The sequence below is a fragment of the Equus caballus genome, chromosome 6 (assembly GCF_041296265.1).
Source record: "Equus caballus isolate H_3958 breed thoroughbred chromosome 6, TB-T2T, whole genome shotgun sequence".
Lineage (NCBI taxonomy): Eukaryota > Metazoa > Chordata > Mammalia > Perissodactyla > Equidae > Equus > Equus caballus.
In genome coordinates, this window is record NC_091689.1 from 86,586,981 (window position 1) to 86,608,022 (window position 21,042).

At 53.0% G+C, this 21,042-nt stretch overlaps 1 protein-coding gene across 1 annotated transcript; it reads left to right on the forward strand.

The window, feature by feature from the left end:
* Positions 1-9,937: 9,937 nt before the first annotated feature.
* Positions 9,938-19,606, forward strand: GDF11 (growth differentiation factor 11). Its single transcript, XM_023643752.2, has 3 exons — positions 9,938-10,414; positions 15,292-15,689; positions 16,219-19,606. The coding sequence occupies exons 1-3, from the start codon at positions 9,979-9,981 to the stop codon at positions 16,597-16,599; spliced, it is 1,215 nt and encodes a 404-aa protein (XP_023499520.1). The 5' UTR covers positions 9,938-9,978; the 3' UTR covers positions 16,600-19,606.
* The last annotated feature ends 1,436 nt before the right edge of the window (positions 19,607-21,042 follow it).

A 21,042-nucleotide genomic window follows, 5' to 3' on the forward strand; every position in this document is an offset into this window, starting at 1 on the left:
CAACTGGGGAAATTTGAAAATGGACTGAGAATTTGACATGAGAAAGTAATTTTATTGGCTATGATGATAGTCTGATTATATAGGAAGAGTACACTGTTCTTTAAAGATGTATACTAAAATATTTAAGGGTGGAATGTCATATCTGTAACCGCTTTGGGACACTTTACAAAACAATAGAGGAAGCAAAAAGAAGACAGTGTAGGTGATAGAACTGTTGAGAAGCTGGAAGGCTGTGTTGGAAATATTCTAAGGCGACGGGGAGTGTGCGACATAACTGAGAGGATGAACCGTCTTGGAACTGGCTATACTGAAATGAGGAGGAATGAATGTTAGCTGGCCTGGAAGATAGCTGGGACATCATTGCAACAGTCGAAGGAAGAGCCGACGAAGGCCAGAACCGCAGAGAGGAGGGAATCCGAACAGCATTTCCGAGGCACATGGCAGGACCGGGTGTCTGCTTACCTGTCAGAGGAGGAGAGGAAGTAGGGAGAGTCCAAGATGACTCAGAGCTTCTCAACCCAGGCGTCAGGGGAAGGGGTGGTGGTCACCCAAGGGGCATCCAGATGGAGACGTCCCACCAGGAATCGGGGACGTGACACTCAGGAGAGAAGAGTAGTTAGAAAAGAGGTAACAAGTGACCTCTAAATCCATAGATGAGAGAGCCAGAACGAGAGAAGAGAACAGAGAGGGAGACAGCCTTCCATTTAAGGTCCATGGGGAGGGTTAGCAGCCAGCAGAGGAGCCAAGAGGGAAAGGCAGTTGCTGACCCCTGTGCTCTGCCGGCACACTGCTGGGCGCTTATCCCGGTTACTCATTTAATCCCCACGACCGCCCTGTGAGGTCCACATAACTTGTCCTGTTTTAGGGATAAGGGAACAGGCTTGGAGACAGGGAGAGACATGCCCAGAGTTCAAGCCAGGGAAGGGCAGTGTTAGGATTTGAACCCCGATCTCTGGGGCTCCAAAGCCTGAGCTTTTTCGCTTCTCTCTCAGAGACGGAGAGAAGAGAGAACTTCATGACAGGAGGAAGGGACAGTGGCCAGAAGCGTCAGATAGTATAGACAGGCCAATTTGGGTGAGAAGCAAGAGAAAGCCATTGGATGGTGTGGCCCTCTCCAGAGCAGTGTCAGGGCAGAATCCAGAGCACCTGCGGGGCCCCAGGAGGTAAAGACATCCACGTGAGCAGGAGCAGAGCTGAGGGGAAGGTCAGGAGAATGGGGTCCTCCGAGAGGAACCCAGGGGAAGGGGCAGAGCGCAAACCGTGGCAGGTGCAGCAGAGTGGTGGCGGCAGCCTGGTGAAGCCATGGGAGAGAGAGAAGGGACCAGGGAAGGTGGGGAAGGACAGGGGCAGGGAGCTCCCAGAGAACAAGCCTGTGTGGAGTTGGAAGGGGGGTGGGCAAGAAAGACCCATTCCTAGTCAAATCTGTAGAGAGCAAGAGTAGAATGGTGGGTGCCAGGGGCTGGGGGAGGGAGGAACGGGGAGGTAGTGTTCACTGGGGGTGCAGCTTCAGCTTAGGAAGATGAAAAATTTCTGGAGATAGGTGGTGGTCATGGTTGCACAACAATGTGAACGTGCTTAGTGCCGCTGAACTGCACACTTAAAAATGGGTAAAATGGAAAATGTTATGTCATGTCTATTTTAACACAATTTTTTAAAAAAATTTTTGGTTTTTTTGTCCTTTTTTTTATTCTTTTGAATAGCCCACTCCCCCAGCCTGGAAAGTTGACATAGAGCTCTGTGTGCCTGCTGGGCTCCAGGCAGGGGCCTCTGAGTGGGGAGGCTGCTGACCTCAAATCTGGCCCTTCACGTCATGTCCTTCAGAGCCTCTGGCACCTGCTCCAAGTGCCTGGCATCTAGACATGCCACCCAGCCATCCAATTAGCTCAGGCCGCTGTCCCTTGGGTGCCTGACACTGGTTGGTGGTAGGTGAGCTGGGGTAAGCACCCTTGCCCTTCCCCACACAGCGGAGCCAGGCTGCCTCCAGCTCCACCACACCTCCAGCCAGGCCAGCAGCAGGGCACGGGGGCCACAGGTGTCCCAAGTGAAGGTAGTGCCATTGAGAACACATAGGCATCGGCTAGACTCAGTGCAAAGCACAGCAGCTTGTAGCCAGTGCGCGAAGCCTCCTGAAGCCCAGATGCACACAGGGAGTCCAGTGCTTGCCACACAGATACCTTTTGTCCCCACTCAGCAGGGCCACTGGGAGGGGGCTGGCTCAGAGATGAGGCGGAGTTGCCCTCATAGGAGAGGCACCTGTGAACTCAGAACTGCCACCTGCCAGTAGGGGCGGGGGAGCATGGGAAAGGAGTCGGGAGACACGAGGAAGGAGAGGAGGGAAGAGGAGAGTTGACAGGTGAGGAGAGACAGGAGGAAATGGAGGAGGGTGGGAGACATGGAGAGGCTGCGCGAGATAATAGGGAAAAACAGACGTGAGGGAGAGGCGTGGGAGAGGAAGAGGAGGAGACGGGGATGGGAGAGAGAAACAAAGGGCGGTCAGCATCAAGGCCATCTCTTCACTGGAGAGGATAGGAAGGGTGGTGGCTGGAACTTAAGGTCAAGGAACTTGGGTCTGAATTGGGGGCCTGAGATTTAAATCCAGAGGCCCCAGCTCTGGACATGAGGGAGGCTTGGGTGTTTGATGACCGTGCCCAGACTGCAGGGTCACATCAGAACAGGGGAGTTAGACATCCACTGGCTGGTGGAGTCTGGGGCATCGAGAAGGGTCTCCAGTCACTGTGGTGGCCAACTTTGACTCCCCCAGCTGTCTGGGCAAGAGTAGGTCATGGCACCGTGATGCTCAGGAGAACATCATCATTGCCAAAGTCACCTTATATCCTCCCTTCAAGGAAAGGGAGGCTCAGAGAGATGAAGCCACTGACTCAGGGACAACCTGCAGGTGAGACCCAGGATCCTGACACACCAACTCCAGGGCTGGGTGTGCCATGCCCACCACCAGCAACAAGCGCCCTGAGGTCAGAAGCACTGGTGTGAGAGGACACATAGGTGGGGCGACTTTGGCTAAACTCTCACCCTTCTTGAGCCTCAGCTTCTGCCCAATTAGGCAGGAGGAAAACTGCTCCCTTCCTAACCCCACGGGGTGGTTGTGAGGCTCAGAGAAGAAATGAAGAGGATCAGATTTGTTACCTTAAGATGATAAAGGCTTTATCATACCCTGTTTTTAGACTCATGGGAATTAAAATGATTTCACTTTGAGAAATATCTGGACTCCAACCCACTTGGGGTGGCCAAGGAAAGGGTTGGGAGGGACAACCCAGCCTCCCTTGGCCCTTCCTACCCACTTTGGCCTTGGCCCAGAGCTCCAGTTCAAGCCCCAAGGCCCATCTCTGTTCCAACTCCACCTCACCCCGCCCCCCACTGCCAGGCTCCATCCTCAGGGCTCTGCCTCCATTCTTACCATTCCTTTCTCCACTCTTTGGGCCCCCAGCCCCTGACTTCTGGCCCTTCGTTCTCCCTACCCTTGCCTTACTCCTGTCCCAGCCTCCTCCCAGCCAGTGTCACTATTACCAGCAGGGTCAATCCCGATGCCCAGCTGGTGAGTGGCCTCCTCGGGCACCGCCTGGGCCCAGAGCTCAGCTACTGTGTGGTTCTGGTCCAGGACCGGCTCAGAAGTGCAGTGGTCTCCACCTGAGAGTCACAGACCCGCACACCTAAGGTTTCTCCTGCGATGGAACAGACATGAACAGGGGAGAAACGAGAAAGAGGCAATGCTGTCGCAGGGTGGTGAACTCAGGTTTCTGTTCCTTGGGGCTGAGAGGCAGGGGTGGGCTGAGGAAGAATTCATTCATTCATTCATTCATTCATTCATCCATCCTTCCATTTATTGAAAGCCTAAACATGCCAGGCATTGGGACTATATGGAGGTAAGTAAGACACGGCCTGCCTTCAAGGTGATCACAACCTGTGATACAGTGTGGTGAGGGCTATGACAAAGAGGAGCCCGGAATGCTGGAGGCCACCTGGCACAGGCCAGGGGGATGCAGCAGGGCTCTGAAGCCCTTAGGGGCATTCGCCGAGGCTGTTCTCAACTGTGGGGCTCCTCCCCATGGATGTGGTCTTGCACCTCAGGGAACGAGGGGTGAAGACACAAGGCAGAGTTTGAATGTGTGGGGGTCGCTGGCACCCTCAGGCAGAGCCCAGACCAATTTGTCTTACCCTCACATCTGTAATTTCTGGTTCCCATTCCCAGACCCCAGCCAGACCTTTTGGTCACCCACACACCCACACCATTGCTACACACACACACATATATCCCTCATCCAGCAACAACCTTGACCTTCACTGCCCTGTGTTCTCTCCCGGAGATTGGATTCCCTCTGAACATTCCTGCCTCCAGCTGCCCTCTGCTTCCCACCAGCTCCCCTCACCTGGCAGTCTAGATCATGCTTTGTCACTTCCTGAGTCAGCACATCCACCAGCATTTTTTTTTTAAGATTTTATTTATTTCCTTTTTCTCCCCAAAGCCCCCCAGTACATAGTTGTATATTCTTGGTTGTGGGTCCTTCTAGTTGTGGCATGTGGGATGCCACCTCAGCATGGCCTGATGAGCGGTGCCATGTCCGGGCCCAGGATCCGAGCCGGCGAAACCCTGGGCCGCCACAGCGGAGCACAGGAACTGAACTACTCAGCCAGGGGGCCAGCCCCTCCACCAGCATTTTGAAGTCCCTGGAAAAGCAGACTTTGCACTCAGACCCCTCCTTTTCTTTGACCAGCATCTGGAATAGTGGTGCAGATTGCCAGCAGAGCTGGGCAATGGGGCCAGCCTTGGCCGCTGTCCCCAGGAGGACCCCACCACGGGCCTGGAGAGGGAGCAATAGGTGAGAAAGACAGGAAGGGGTGGGGAGGCCTGGGGGGACCAAGAGTGAAGGTAGGAAAGAGGGTGCACCCGAGGAGTTGGGGGCTGGGCCTACCTTCAGAGGATAAGGGGTTATGGGGGCGGGGGCTCCTCTGGGAGGCCATGAGCAAAGGAACATGTAACTCCCAATGATTCTCAGAGCTTCCCATGTGTATCCTGCCTCCACCAAAACATGAACTCTTTAGCTCCCTCCTCTCGACCTCCATCTTCTCTAGAGGGCCTTGGGGTTAAAGAGGTTAACAGGGCTGCCAGGCGATCCGGGCAGGATAATTATAGGGTTTAGAACATGGTGTGGGAGAGGATGGTAATTACACCATGATGTCCTCCCTGGGGGCTTTAGGGTTTGTGGACAGAGACCTGGGAGGGGTCCAGTCCACCAACATACCACTCCCAGCCCAGAATAGCCTCCCTACGCTACATTTCCAGAGGCTCCTAGTGGGAGGACAAGGGAGGGGGAAGGCTGGTAGTGAAGCCCCCCTCCCCTCAGCTGCTTCTCAGTGACCCAGCCCTTCCCCTCCTTGGAAAGACCTGAAGTGTCAGGGAATGAGTCTGCTGACCCTAAAAATAGGGACTTTAGGAGGAAAAAGCGAGAAGAGATGGGATTAGAGATTCTAAGTTACTGCCCAGTGATCCCAGCTCTGATGGACAAGGCCATTTGGAGGTGGGAGGTGGCCTGTGTTGTTGGGGTGCAGGATAGCAGCAGCCCCTCCTCCTTACAGTGGTTCCCATTCTGGGGGCAGCAGCTCTGAGACTGGCCCAGGTGTCTCTGGCCTGGGACCCTGGTGACCTCCCAGGACCTGCAGCTCCTCTTCCTTAGGATGTAAGGGCCGCTCTACCAGAGGCTACACTAGCACCTCTTTCCTCCAGCAGCTCCTGAAACCTCATCCCCTGCCCTGGGACACACCCTGCTTCTCTCCCAGTAGCACACACCCTACAAACCTCATTGCCTCCCTTAGGCCCCGACCCACATTTGCGATCAACCAGTCAGGACCTTGAAGGAGGCGGGCCTGAAGGTTGCCTGGGTAACGCCTGGCGAGGGGCACCCCTGGCTGGAAGACAGTTGCTAGGGAGACCAGGACAGTGGGCGGGGCCCCAAACCCTCGTTAGCCTGTATCGGGATGAGAAAAGATCTAAATGTCCAGATCTCTCCCAAGTCCTTTCCCGTAAAGCCAGCAGAACTCCCTCCTCGGGTCAGGTCTAGGGCAACTGGAAGTCTGAAGCTCCTGAAAGAGACTTCTTAGGGGTTAGTTCCTGCAACTCAGAAGAACACAACGGTACCAAGCGTGAGGGAACTCAAGGAAGGGGCGAGATCTAGGAGGGGCTGGAGAGGGGAACAAGGCTTAATGCATCATGATATAGAACTTCTTGGACTAGAAATCTAAAGTGAAAATATGCAAAGTATGCAAAATAAAAAACCAAAGTGGTTTTAGTCCCACTTCCAAGTGGAAATTCCAGATTCTACCGCCAGATGGCAGTCTTGCCCACTCATTGGATTAAGTGCAGCCCTGGAGCCCGTGGGTAAGAAGCCAGGAGGGGGAAATCCTTTCTGTCTGACAAGTTGTCGCCGACTCTCGCTCTCTGGTATTCGGCAGATATTCATAACTCCTCGTAGCCACAAATACACAGTTTTCTCTCTTCAGCCCGGCTCTGACCAGATCCAGTTAGCAGGATTCATTCATTCTTTATTGAAGGCAGCTAAGGAATTCTTGGGTGAAAAAAGTTCCTGTTTCCTTGGGTCTCCCTCACAGCGTGAGGGTGATAAGTTGGGGTAATAGTAATGAGTAATTAACTCATTTAGAACTGTGGATCAGGCAGTTAATCCTCATAACCTTATGAAATAGGTACAATAGTGTTATCCCCATCTTACTGGTGAGGAATCTGAGGCATGGAGCCAAGTTCATCCAGCCAAAAAAGGGACTTGAACCTGGGCAGCCCAGTCCAGAAGCTATGTGATTACACAGAATGGCACAGCTGTGGCTGGGAGGAGCATCTACTAAAGACCTGGGAGTCAGGAATGGACTCCTGGAAGACATGTCTAAAGTCTCATCTATACCGAGACCTGAGGAAAGAGTAAATTTGGCCAAGAGACAAGTTTGGGGGAGTGGAGGTAAGAGGGGGAAATTGTTCTAGGAAGAGGAAAGGACTTGTGCCAAGATTCAGAGATGCTCAAGAGAAAGAAGGCAGTGGCTGCATCAGGTTTCTGGCACGGATAATTGAATTGCATTCACTAAAATGAACAACACCAGGGTGGGGGCACATTTTACGGGGCGAGAAGGAGTTCTCTATTTATCCTATTTAACCTATGATGTTTGAAGTACCTTGGGACATCTGGATAGAGATATCAAGGAGGCATCTGGCCTGGAGTTTGGCTGGTCCTGTTTACCGAGTGTCTTGTCTAGTCTGTACCTTCCCTGAGGAAAGGGGCTGAGTCTCCTTTATCTTTGCTATCTTAATCTCTCATACACCTACCACTAGATACATGTTAGGTGAGGAGGTGAAGGCTGGGTCACCTCTTCTGAGGAAGGAGAAGGTGACACCCCCTCTGCTGTCAAGAAATTTGCAATTTTGCTGAGGAAATGACGTCAGAGAATGTATGGTAAAGGTAATCACTGCTCTGGGAGATCAGAAAGGAAAGAAAAAGAATCATGAAGAAGGAGCCCATGAAGGCCACTACTGACTGGCTACTATGAAATCCTCATAACCATTTGAGGGTAGGCAGTATGATCCTAATTTGATAGATAAAGAAACTTGAAGAAATGTTGAGATGCCCATGTCTCGGACCAAAGCAAGGGAGGGAATCAGCTGTCTAAATTTTTTTCCCATTCTGCTGTGGTCTTAGTTCCTGTTCTCTAGGGAAATGGATCATCTCTTCAAAGTTCCCTGGCTTGGTCCTCCTAATCCAACCCAATCTTTCTCCCTCACACCTGGCCCCCAGTGTCTTCCCTCATTCCACTCCAGTTCCCCAGCCCAACTCCGTCTTTATGTCTCGTGCTCCATCAAGCCAGCTTTTTTTTTTTTTTTTTTTGAGGAAGATTAGCCCTGAGCTAACATCTGCTGCCAATTCTCCTCTTTTTGCTGAGGAAGACTGGCCCTGAGCTAACATCCATGCCCATCTTCCTCTATTTTATATGTGGGATGCCTACCACAGCATGGCTTCCAAGCGGTGCCATGTCTGCACCCGGGATCCGAACCTGCAAACCCCGGGCCCCTGAAGCAGAACATGCGCACTTAACTGCTGCGCCACCGGGCCAGCCCCATCAAGCCAACTTTAAGACACTGTACTGGGCTCTAATCCAGAGAGGAAACCAGTGTCCCTCTATTCCGCCTAAGAAGCCAAATAATGTTCATCCTTTTATTCAATAAACATTGTGTGTGCCAGGACAGATCTGATCCCCTCAAACATTTTCAATCTATTGGTTATTTGTCTCTCATCCTCCAAGGATTTAGACAAAAAATAGGCTTGGAGAAACTGAGGTCTGGGAAGAGGTATCCAGAAGCAAAGGAAGTCAAGCACTTCAGAGGCATTTTAGTATGTTGGCACTTTTCTTCCCTGCCCTCTGGCTGTACCCAGGGTCACACCTGAAGACTAGGGCTGGTCCCACATCTGGGTTTCTCCCCTGGCAACTTGTTGTCTCCAACTCAGGCATCTGAAGGCAGACCTCTCTCTCATCCTAACCCCTGCAACTACAAGCTCCTTCTCAGACTTCTAAGACTCTGAAGATCCAAAAGTATAGCCAGGAATGCAGAGGTCCAGACTGCTCTGCAAACATACTAGTCTCCAGCCCTGCTTCCTCCCACTCCTCACCCAGTGGTCCTCAGTTCCTGCCTTTTCCAGCCTGCTGGCTCTCTCATCCTTTCCAAGCCTCAATTTCAAGCTCACACTCTTCCCAACTCTAAGTCCTCCTCTGGTCTCAGAGCTTCCCACCACCTCTTCACCTTCTCAGACTGTCCCTGGCCTCGTCCTCTCCTGGTCTTCCTTGCTAACCCCCGTGTCCAATCCTTCCATCCTCCTCTCCTGACATCCCTGATGAGCCCAGCCTTGTGCTCCCCTCTGCGGCTTCTTTACATCTTCTTTGGGCCCCCTTTAGTAGCTGGGGCTCCTCTGGGCTCAAATTCTTCACCTCCTCACCCTCTGGTTCCCCATGCTCCTGCCAAGGCTGACTCCTTGCTGTGCTGTCTCTCCTTCCCTCAAGAGTCTCTGTCTTCCCATCTCTGCCTTCCCCTGACCCTCCAAGTCTGCCTCCTCAGGGGCTCCCTTGGTATCCCCAGTTTCTGCCACTTTCCCTCACCTCTCTTGATTGCTCTCCTTTTCTCTCTCTTTCTCAGGGTTCTGGTCTGTGTCTCATCAGTTCCTCCTCCTGTTCCCATCTTCTATGCACCCCTGACCTCTCCATCCCTCCCCCTGTCTAGCCATACCCCTCTCCTCCCTCGCGTCTCTCCTTATCTTTGTCTCTGACTCTCCCCACTCCAACTCCTCCCTTAGTTCTGCCTGTCTCTTTCCTTCTCTGTCTCTGCGTCTCTAGCTGAGTCTGTCCTGTCTGTGTCTTCACCTCTCTGACTCTCTCTTATCTCCCCTTTGTCTCTCTCCTCCTCTTCCTCCTGCTCTTCCTATCTCTGCGCCTCTGATCTGTCTCTTCCCTCTTTTTCTCTTTGTCTCTCTTTGGTGTCTCCAACTCTGACTTTCTTCCTCTGTCTCTCCTCCCTCTCCCCCACCCCAATATCTCTATCTCTCCATCTCTCTCTGGGCCCTCGCTCCCTCCCTCTCTCTCTCTTTTCCTCGGCTCTCTCCGGCTCCCTCTCTCGCCTCGGATGACAGCGCTGCCTCTTTTGTTGGCTCCGCAGCCAATCGCGGCCGCTTACGACACGGGGGCCGGGGCTATAAAGGGCCTGGCCCGGGCTCGGGCCCCCCCAGCCGCCCGCCCCGGCCGCCCGCCCGCCCCGCCCGCGCGCCCGCCGCCCCCGGCCCCCCCGGCCCCCCCTCGGCCGGGCAGCCCCCAATCCCGCGCCGCCGGGACCCCCTCCTCCTCCCTCCCTCCTCCCTCCGCCCCCTCCCCGCGGGACTCCGGCGTCCCCGCCCCCCAGTCCTCCCTCCCCTCCCCTCCAGCATGGTGCTCGCGGCCCCGCTGCTGCTGGGCTTCCTGCTCCTCGCCCTGGAGCTGCGGCCCCGGGGGGAGGCGGCCGAGGGCCCCGCGGCGGCGGCGGCGGCGGCGGCGGCGGCGGGGGCCGGGGGGGAGCGCTCGAGCCGGCCGGCCCCGTCCGTGGCGCCCGAGCCCGACGGCTGCCCCGTGTGCGTGTGGCGGCAGCACAGCCGCGAGCTGCGCCTGGAAAGCATCAAGTCGCAGATCCTGAGCAAACTGCGGCTCAAGGAGGCGCCCAACATCAGCCGCGAGGTGGTGAAGCAGCTGCTGCCCAAGGCGCCGCCGCTGCAGCAGATCCTGGACCTGCACGACTTCCAGGGCGACGCGCTGCAGCCGGAGGACTTCTTGGAGGAGGACGAGTACCACGCCACCACTGAGACTGTCATTAGCATGGCCCAGGAGAGTAAGTGGACGGCAAGGCGCGAGCGGTGGGGTGCTGGCTCCGGCTCCGGGAAAGTGAGCGCAGCGCCTCCGCTCCGAGGCGGTGCGCTCCCGGCTGCTCCGGCCCGGAAGCCTTTTCTGCGAAAACTTGACGGATTGAGGGGCGGGGGCTGCTCCATAGAAGTTTTTCGAGCGACAGAGATGGGCTGCAGAGTTGCGTGCACGCACTGTCCCCCGGAGGTAGTGGGGCGGAGGGGGTTGCGAGATACCGCCTCCTATCCCGGGTGTGCGAAAAAGACCAGTGTTGGGGGGAGTCTGGAGAAGCTGGGGGCCGCCTGCAGCAGAGGGAAGGGGCAGCAACTCAATCCTGAAGGGCCGTGCTGGAGAACAGAATCAGGAGGCTTCGGGACCCCCGCAGTCCCTGCCGGGATGCAGCGCTCTCCACCTCCCAAAAGCCCTGGCATCAACTGTCTACCCTTCCACCGTGGGCCCCGCGACGCGCCCACCCTGCTGCAGAGTACTGGGTGCTCCTCTCCCTCTCCCAGGAACGAGATCCCAGAGCCTGTATCTCTCCCGGCAGCCCAGCTGGCACCCATTCCACCCGGAGCCCTTCTGACACCCGGTCTCCCAAGGGGCTGGAAAAGCTGTGCCTTCTTAGTACTGACCGAGCACAGAGAACTCAACTCCATTGCTCAGGGACTAAGGGTACCCGTTCGACTGCTCAAACCTTAGTGTTCCATCCCTTATTCACCCGCCCCTACCCGCAACGGGACTTGAGGAGAGAGAAGATCTAGGGAGAAAAAGAAAGAAATAGATGGAGAGGGAGGGGGAACCCAGGCATCCAAGCCCCCGGCCAAACGGAAGATGAACATGTTAATAGACTGGAGCTGCTTTGAAATTTTATGGCCTGGAAAATCCAGGCCAACACTGCCCCCTGCAACCCCCCAGCTCTCCCTAGGGTCAGATGACTCCCTTTTCCCCTCCTCCACTGAGGTCTTCTCCCCCCCCAACCTCCAACTCCAGGAACCAGGCCTTCTCTTATTCCCTAGTGGTTTGGCAAAGTCCCCCCTCCCCAACTGTCTGGTTTTATGGCTCTGAACAGAAGAGGGGGGAGACTGGTTTATTGGCAGATGGGTCATAAAAAGCTGGGGGCTGAGGGGAGTCCTAGAGGCTCACCCCCATGGGAGAGGCTCAGGAACCCAGGTGTGCTTCTGGGAGGCTGAGGGCCTCATCCTGCCACCAGTTTTTCTGCAGACCCTAACTGCACAATACTGAGGGCTGTAAAGAAAAGAGAACTCAAAGGACTAAGAAACTAACTTGGGGGGTGAGGGATGAAGGCCTGGGATCTGGTCTTGGGTTCCTCAGTCTCCCTTCTGCTTTCTAGAAGCTAGGGTCAGTCTAAGACTGACCGAGGGCAGGGGTGGGGGTGGGGATTCTAGGAAACAGAGTTGTAGAGGAATTCCTGAAGAAGCGTTTGCTGGAGAAGATGAAGGGTACAAAGGGAAAAAATACTCTCGTCTACGTGGTGTAGCGTGCGTGAGAATTTCCAGAATGGGTGATGGAGCTTTGGGCTTCCCCTTGCCCCTTTCTACCCCTGGCATTCTTTAACCAAGGGGCCTGAGTCCTGAGTTAGCCCTGGTTATGCGGACGCAGGAAGTGAACAGACTCTGCAAGCATGGATTAGGAAGTGCAGGTTAGGCTGGGGGGATGGAGGGGGAAGGACACCAGCAGGTGGGGTTCCACCCTAACTTGCGCCCTCATGCTTCCTCAGGACTTGGATAACTAGGGAACTGGGTCTCCAGCCAGGTATTGTACGTCCCCTTTAAGAGCCAAGCTGAGCTCTTAAGAGAGGGAGGGGGAGCGGAGGGGAGGGGAGGGAGAGAGGGGAAAAGGAAAAAGAGACTTTTATAGTCTAATCCCCAGGGACCCGCTTTAATAAGAGACTTGTGCTCTGCTAATCGGGGGAGGTGTTTGTCAGCAGAGATGGCCTCCGCTCCCCTCCCCCTCCCTCCCCTCCCCCAGCCCTCAACCCTGGACCCCAGCCCCCACCTCTCCTAGGCTGCAGTGCCTGCCCTAGTTCCCTCCACCCTCTCAGGCTCTCCCACCCCAGCCTTCTTCCTGGGAACCCAGCCCCCTTGCCCTTCTGGGAGCCAAGCCCAGCCCCTCAGTTTCTCTCTCCTCCCTACACCAGGAGGCCCCTGCCCTCCTGGCCCAACCTCCTGCCCCTAGGCCTTCCAGCCTGGGTGAGGAGAGTGTGTATAGGGGGTGGGGTGGGGGGGTTGCGGGGGTGAACAGGGAGGGGGCTGGGCTTTTGCTGAAAATAGTGCAGTGACCTCTCTCCCAACCAGCGCCGCCTACTAAACCTGACCTGCTGCCTGCCACCAGCCCAATCAATCCAACACAGATGTGGCTCCTTCCCCTCCCCTTGGGAGCTGGGCCTATGTATGTGTTGGGGACTCTCTCAAGCCCCTTATTTCCCTCTGAGGCTCTACCTGCTTCTCCTTTGTTCCTCCCTCTGTATCCGTCTATCCGTTCTCTTTACCCTACTAGGCTTAGCTGCCTCCCTCCTTTTGCATCCTCCCTTCTCTTCCAGTGTTCTCCAACTCCCAAACTTATTTCTTCTCCTCCTATCATCATCTTCCCCTCTCTCTTCTTTCTCTCCTCCCTGTCTCTGCCTCTCTTCTACCCCACCTTCATCCCTAAGTCTCTTCTCTATTCTTCTATCCCTCACCATCTCCAGTCTCTTCGTCTCTTCCCCTTTCCCTTTTCTTTCTCCATACCTCTTCATCCTGTCCCCTTGTAGTACCACCGACTGTCTCCGAATCCAGTGGGGGAGAACTGCCTCGTGATCCCCTGGGGTGGGGATAGGGGACTCTGCCTGAGGGAACGAAAGACTTAGAGGGATGGGGCACTGGGCGCCATCTGGCACCAGGTGCCCAGTGCCCCATCTCTAAGCCTTGAGTCAGCTTAGGTAGGGGAGTATGTTTAAGCTTAGAAAACAATAAACCAACATCTATTGAGAAGTTACTACTATTTTCACATTCTTTAGTGCTCAGCACTCCCATGAAGCAAGGATTACCTGTATCAATGAGAAGTTTGGTGGGTAAGATCAGATACTGGCTAATGATGAGTCAGGTAGTGACTAAACCCACTTCAGTTGTAGTCAAAGACCAGTATTTAGATGCCAGGAAGAACTTTCAGGCATTGCCTGTAAAATTTCAGACTGGAAGTTTAGGGAGTTCACCCAGCACACCTTTATCGAGCACTGCGTGATCTACGGGAGGCGCTAAAGCTCCAACGGTGAGCAAAACAGACCTGGTATCTGCCCACCCTTATGGAGATTAGTACCTAATGGTGAAAATGGGCAGGAAAATAAAACAATCCCTATGCTGAAATTAGGCAGAGTATGCTATTTGGATTGTGCCCCTGCCCCAGCTACTCTCCTAATCTCTGAATCTCCACTCACTCCCCAAACCCTACCCCACTGCACCATCACTGCAGCTCCAGCAGGATAGCTGGGAGGACTACCAGTGCCCTGGGACCTCAAGGGAAAGCAAGCTGCAGAGGATCTTTGTATCTCCAGTCCTGAATATATGAAGATCATTAAGCACTTCACTCCCATCTCACTTGGAGGACCCTCCTTCTTCCGGGGTGGGAGTGGGGGTAGGGTAGGAGTAGGGGAGTGCTGAAGCGAGACCACAGATGCTAAGTCCTCTGAGTTCTGCAGACCTGGGCATGATACATAAGGGCTTCAACTTCCTGATCATACGTACATGGCTCTGGAGGCTCATTCCTGATTCTTCCTCTCAGTCTATTTATAGTGAGAATGGATATTCCTGTCCAATGGAAGCATGATTTAGGGCCTTCCCAACTGATTTAAGAGATTAGAAAGGGGAATTGAGTAGAGCTGAAATGGAAGCAGAGGCAGATATTGAGAATCATCTTTTAGACCCAAGAAGGGTCAATTTATGGTCCAGAACAAGGGGAAATGGGCCAAAATGTAAAGTTGGTATGTTAAACCTTTGCAAAGACTTACTGGCACTGGACTGAGAAACCAAAGGAAGCTCAGGGGAGAAAAGAAGACTGATTAGAGTCAATCTGGTGTGTTGAATATTATTTCTGATGCTTTGGGCAAGTGGGAGGAAACATGGAGGTGGTTTGTCCCTTCCTCAAAAGCTGAGGCAGTAATGGTGAAGAGCAGGAGGAAGCAGCTGAGGAAACTTGTTCTCAGGGTCGGGGGACTGGGAGTCAGATGCATAGGAAGTCCTTGAGTAGTTCCACTCTTCTGATGTGTTATTTCTAGTGGGAATGATGCAAGAAGCCTAGATCTTCATTCTGGTTTACTTCATGGAATAAATTTAGCCCATGCTCCCTATCTAGACCCTGGGTTATCCACTCTCTGAGGCCATCTGTTTTGGGGGGGCTTGCCAGGCTGCACCTGGCCACCAGACAAAACAGAACAGAAATGAAGCAGGTGACCTGAGGACAGCAGGTGTAATATGAGGTTTGGCTTCTATGAAGAACATCAAAGGCTCAGAAAAAATTGGAGCCATACATGCTGGGGAAAGTTGGAGGAAGGGAAGGCTGCAGGTGGAGGGAGAATTCCCTAATAACTATCTTTGCAGGTTATCTGGTAGAGAGGAACCTATGAATTAGGGTAAATGGATTAGGGAATGGATGCAGAGCAATAAGGCCTGATAGAGCCATCATCCTACAGGGAAAGAAAGGAGGCACTGTTCTGGGTACCAGTGACATGGAAGTCAACAAGATGGGCACAGGACAAGGGTAAAGAACTGGAAAACTCAGGCTGAGGAGTCCGAGTTGCCAGTGCCACCCAAGGCTGCTGACCCCCTCCACAAACACCCTTTGCTGATGCTGTGCCCCATTCTCTCTTATCAGCCGACCCTGCGGTGCAGACAGATGGCAGCCCTCTCTGTTGCCATTTCCACTTCAGTCCCAAGGTGATGTTCACAAAGGTACTGAAGGCCCAGCTGTGGGTGTATCTACGGCCTGTGCCCCGCCCAGCCACAGTCTACCTGCAAATCTTGCGACTGAAACCCCTAACTGGGGAAGGGACTGCAGGAGGAGGGGGTGGAGGCCGGCGTCATATCCGTATCCGCTCACTGAAGATTGAGCTACACTCGCGCTCCGGCCACTGGCAGAGCATCGACTTCAAGCAAGTGTTACACAGCTGGTTCCGCCAGCCACAGAGCAACTGGGGCATCGAGATCAACGCCTTTGATCCCAGTGGCACAGACCTGGCTGTCACCTCCCTGGGGCCAGGAGCTGAGGGGCTGGTGAGCAGGGAGCCTGAGATGGTGGCAGATATGTGTAACCTGGCCCTGAGGAGGTGGGATGTTGGAAAAGGTAGACCAGGAATGTGAAGGGGGGTGGGGACCAGCATTATTTCTCTGGGGCCAGGAGCTGATTCTAGAGGAGGAGTTTGGGAGGGACGGGGAGTGGCAGCTATCACTTTTTGAAGATCCAAGCCAGGCGACAGCTGAAAACTGGATTTGGGGTGAAAGTGTGAGTTAATAGGAGATCCATGGGAACACAAAATGGGCTGTTGATGAGGCCTTGGGCCAAGAGACTGCTGAGGGTCGGGTTGCCAGGAGAGGTAGAATTAGGGAAGGTGGGTTGAAGGAGAAATGTCTAGCTGGCAAGAAAAGTGGGTAGAAGATATGGGCTGGGGATGGGAGCAGCGGAAAAGCTGAGAAGTCAATGGTCTCTGTTCTCATGTCCCTGTTGAGGGGCAGGTGAGAAAGGAACGGAATAGGAGCTCTTCATGGCTGTATCACATCTCTTTCTCCTCTCCCTCACCCCCAGCATCCTTTCATGGAGCTTCGAGTCCTAGAGAACACAAAACGGTCCCGGCGGAACCTGGGCCTGGACTGCGATGAGCACTCAAGTGAGTCCCGCTGCTGCCGCTATCCCCTCACAGTGGACTTTGAGGCTTTCGGCTGGGACTGGATCATCGCGCCTAAACGCTACAAAGCCAACTACTGCTCCGGCCAGTGCGAGTACATGTTCATGCAAAAGTATCCACACACCCACTTGGTACAACAGGCTAATCCAAGAGGCTCTGCTGGGCCCTGCTGTACCCCCACCAAGATGTCCCCAATCAACATGCTCTACTTCAATGACAAGCAGCAGATTATCTACGGCAAGATCCCTGGCATGGTTGTGGATCGCTGTGGCTGCTCCTAAGGTGGGGGACAGATGATGCCTCCCCCACTGACCCTACCCCTAGACCCCCAGCCCTGACTCCCATACCCCCAGGCCCTCGAGCTCCCTCCACCTCTTCCCACGAACATCACACCTTGTTCCCTGCCCAAGCAGTGTGCAATACAACAGAGGGAGGCAGGTGGGGATTGAGGGGTGAGGTGTTTGGGGGAAAGGGAGAAGAGGAGGGGGCATGGTCAGGTGGGGAGTGTTTGAGGTTTGCAGGTAAGAAGGTTTGGCAAGAAGACAGAGAGACGTAGAGACAGAAGTAGAGCAGAGGGATAGAGACAGAGGAACAAAAAGAGCAGTGGTGAGGAAGCAAAGGGATAGAGAGGCAGGAGAGACAGAGACTAGGCAGAGATAAACAATGAGAAAGAGACCGAAATGGAGTAACAAGAGAAAAACCCACACCAAACCTCCTTTCTTCCACTGGCAAGGTGAGGGGTTTGGTATGGTTTGGGGAGATCCCCTGACTACCATTCTCAGTAGGAGAAGAAGTCAGAAGTCCATTCGTAGCTTCTTCCCTTTCTCCCTCCAGCACTGGCTGGGGGAAGGGAAGTGAGGGCAGGGGCAAAAGCAAGGATTTTGGAATTTTATTTATTTATTTATTGTGACTTTTCATTTTTTGGTGTTTGGCTTTACTGAAATAGAAGGGCCCCCGCCCACTGTGCCCCATTTGCCCCTTATTCCCCAAACCCTGTTCTCCCTCAATACCCACCTTCTTAAGCACTTGTATAAAGCCTCCAGGGTTGGGAATGGGAGTAGAAGGCAAGAGGGCTGACACATGGAAGTTTCTAATCCATAATCACCCTACTTAACCTTCCTGAGCCAAACGGGTTGAAGTGAATTCCAGCAGTCACAGAAACTGTAAGAGGTTAGGGTTAAGGAGCTGGGGGGTTGGAGGGGAAAGCCCTCAACATCCAGGATCTATATGAGAGCCACTAAACTAACCCTCAGGTCCACTCTCATAGTATTGAGTTATTTAGCCAGAGGGTATGGCCTGCTTAAGCCCAAATTCCCCCCAGCCAAGAGAGAGACCAAAGAGCCTGTGGAATGCCCCTGCTCCCAGCCTCTATCTTCAGGTCAATAAAAGAAAAGTATAGAAATCCCAGAGTCCCTGGGTCTGGGAAGGGTTAGGAGTCGTCAAGAAAGGAGGCTGAAGGTTACAGGGCGTTTGAATCCAAATCACTGCTCTGGGCTAGGGAATAGAGCCAGCAGACCAAGGTGGAAGGGATTCTGGAAGGGGGACATTTTAGTCCCCAACCCCAAAGCTCAGGGTGGAAGCAGGGAGAACAAGGGAGCAGAGTGTCTATAATTATTTTTATCTTTTATTTTTGGAATCTAGTAGTACCTGGCAGCAGGGAGGGGACAAAACAGTAGGGAGAAGCATCTGACAAGGCCAGTTAGAGCCGAGGATGGGAAGGATGGAGACTCCCTGGTTTGGAAGGCTAGGAAGCAGGCAGGGATGGGTTGCCACTCCAAGTCATTAGCTGGGCCTATTCGTTCCTCCCACTATCCTGTTCCACCCTCCTCTGGACTCACTGTGCCTCAGTTTCTTCCCCTCGATGGAATGAGAAATAGCAGCACCCGCCACAGCCAAGAGATGAATTCTGAGCACTTACCACGGGCACTTTATGGACATAAAATACCTCTCGCTGTGGGACAGATAACCAGGGCACCAGAGTAGTGGTGAAGAGATGTGAGGCTTAGAGGAGTCGCGGGCTTCAGAGTACAAGTTCCCCTCTGCCTCCCAGCTGGACAGTGCCTGAAGCCAAGGAGTTGAGAATCTCCTGATCCATACCCTATCCATACCTCACCACCAGACCTCTTGGTTCCAGGCAAGAGCCTAGAGGATGTCAGGAGAGGAGGGGGAAAGAACCTTCAGCAAACTGTCACTCTAAGTAGAGCCAGCAGTTATGGGTCTGATGCAAACAGTACTGAACTGAAGTAAAGGCCAAGCTGGAGAGCTGACCTGGAAGGCTTGTTCTTCCCAAGAGCATGACTCTCCCGCCTGGCCCAACGAGTGGAAGGGGCAAAGGTATGTGACCACCCTTGGGAAGGTGACGGTGAGCTTTAGCATCTTATTCCCATTCCCACAGTGAACAAGTGAGATGAGGTGTTTCGGTACAGGAATGGGCAGGGGCTGTTAAGCATTTCAACTCGCCTCCTCCCATATAGCAGCTGTGCTAACCCCCAGCCTCTTCTCTCTGGCCCTGTTCTTGACCCTTCCTTCTGCCCCAATCTTGGAGAACGAGATACACCTGACCATCAACACCATTCACATTTCCTTGGTGGGAGGAGAGAAGCAGAGAAGTGAAGAACAGAAGATGCCTCCTCCAAGGTCAAATGCTCATGTCTCTTGATCTTGGTACAGGGTGGGGGTTAGGTAATAGGCCTCAGGTGACTTCCCCAAATTCTAGAGAGCTGGGACATTAGACTTGGGGGACACCTAGAATATGCCCCTTTAATACCACCAAATAAAGACCTTTGGTGGTGGTGGTGGTGGTCTTTCTCTTATGAACATAAATCTATGAGTTGAAGTCTCATTACCCTGGTCCTACTCACCCCAAAGAGGCATGGGGTAAAGAGGCTTGGGGACACAGCCTAGAGACCTAGTGGGAACTAGCACCCCCCATCTCCCACCTTATAATGTGTGTGGACCTGGCCAGTGCCCCTCCGATCATAATTAGTGTAATTATTATTTACTTTGTGTATTTGTTACACTGTGTGTGTGATTGCCTTTGTTTGTTAAGGGTGTCTGAGGAGTATGGGGCTGCCAGGGGCACTGGAATGCCGGGAAAGGACTTCTTCACTGAGATCAAGGCCTCCTGGAGGGAACCATTGCAAAAAGGCCATCAGGCAGTTTCAAGTTATGTGACAGAGGGCAAAGATGGCCATAGGGTGCTCTGAGTTTTGGGATGGTCACATGACACAATCCAGCACTTGAACCTGAAAAAGGAAAAATAAAAGCAGTCAAAGAGTTTAGAATTCAGTGATGAGCTCTTCTCCCTAATCAAGCGCCACATTTACACCTGGGACACCAGGAACAGAAGAGGATCTGAGAGGATGAAACCTTGTGCTCAAGGACTAAGAAGATAGGGGTGTTTGGAGCAAGGAAAAAAACAATAGGGGCATTTGGGATGAAGGTCGGGACATGCAGCCCAGAGGACGAGCAGAGGACGGGAAAGGGAGGACACCTAGAACAACTCTTCTCTTGAGAGCTTGACCCACAACAGTCTCAAAGGTTACAAAAACTCTCTCCCAGCCTCCACAGAATAGAAGATGTAGAAGTTCTCTTGAGATGATCCAGCTAATGTCTATCCTATTCTGCAGTTCCCTGATCCTACGTTTCCTCAAAGTTTCACTAAATCCAGAAACCAAACCAACACAGCTATTCAGCTTGCCAGTGTACCAAGAGAGTGGTTAAGCATCTCAAATATTCTTTCTTTGATTCCACCAGAAAAAATTTCTCCCATGTACCTAGAGCACACTTCTCAGGGTATAAGAGTTGGGGGCAGCAAAGGAATCTTGCCTAATTCATGTTTTAAAAAAGAAAGGAAAGCTCCTGTGACATCAACCTGATCCAAAATGGGGGACGAAGCCAGTGAAGGTTCAGTGTGCCACCATGCTTTCCCTGTCCTGTCAGTTCCATCAGGGGAGTGACCCCACCTCAGACCAACTATAAGACCAAGGTTGAGGGAGCACAAAAGTGCTACATGCTGTATCCTCCCAAGGAACTGCTTTATTCATACCTACCCCTAGCTTTTGGTCTGGGCTAAAAATAGGTTTTCTCCCCCTACTGCTCATTGTTTCCTGTGTTGAGAGGACACCAATAAGACTGCAAGATGACTTTTATTCCCAAACATCCTCCAACCCAATGCATGAGTAGCTATCCTATACTCTTGTCTTTCTCCATTTTTTTGGATGTCAGGGGCCTTAAGCTAACAACCAGCAGACAGTGACATTCATAGCTTCCAATCTGCAGTGAGGTAGAAGCAGGGAAGTCAATGCCCCAGGCCACAATGTCAGCTTTCCTTTCAGTGAGCTGGGGGTAAAGGAGCAACTGGGATCCCTCCTACCTCTTCCCACTCTCTGAACCCACAAATGCACCTGTATATGTCCTGTGCACATACATACACACACTCAAACTGGTCCACTCAGCCCCTACCCTCTAGCTGGAACCTACTCAGGGAAAGAAAATATTTTCACTATAAATCACCTAGTAAAATTGAGAGCTAATATTTATTGAAGGATAACCATGCAAACTATGGTAAGCAAATTGTGCTAAGTACCTAATATGATAATGGCAAGTCTCAGAGCAATCTTCACAATAGGGCTGCTATTGGTGCAGTCTGGAAAGAGTCACAGAATGATCAAGTAATTTGCCCTGGGTCTTGGAGCCAGTAGAGCTGGTGTGGTAGAACAAGG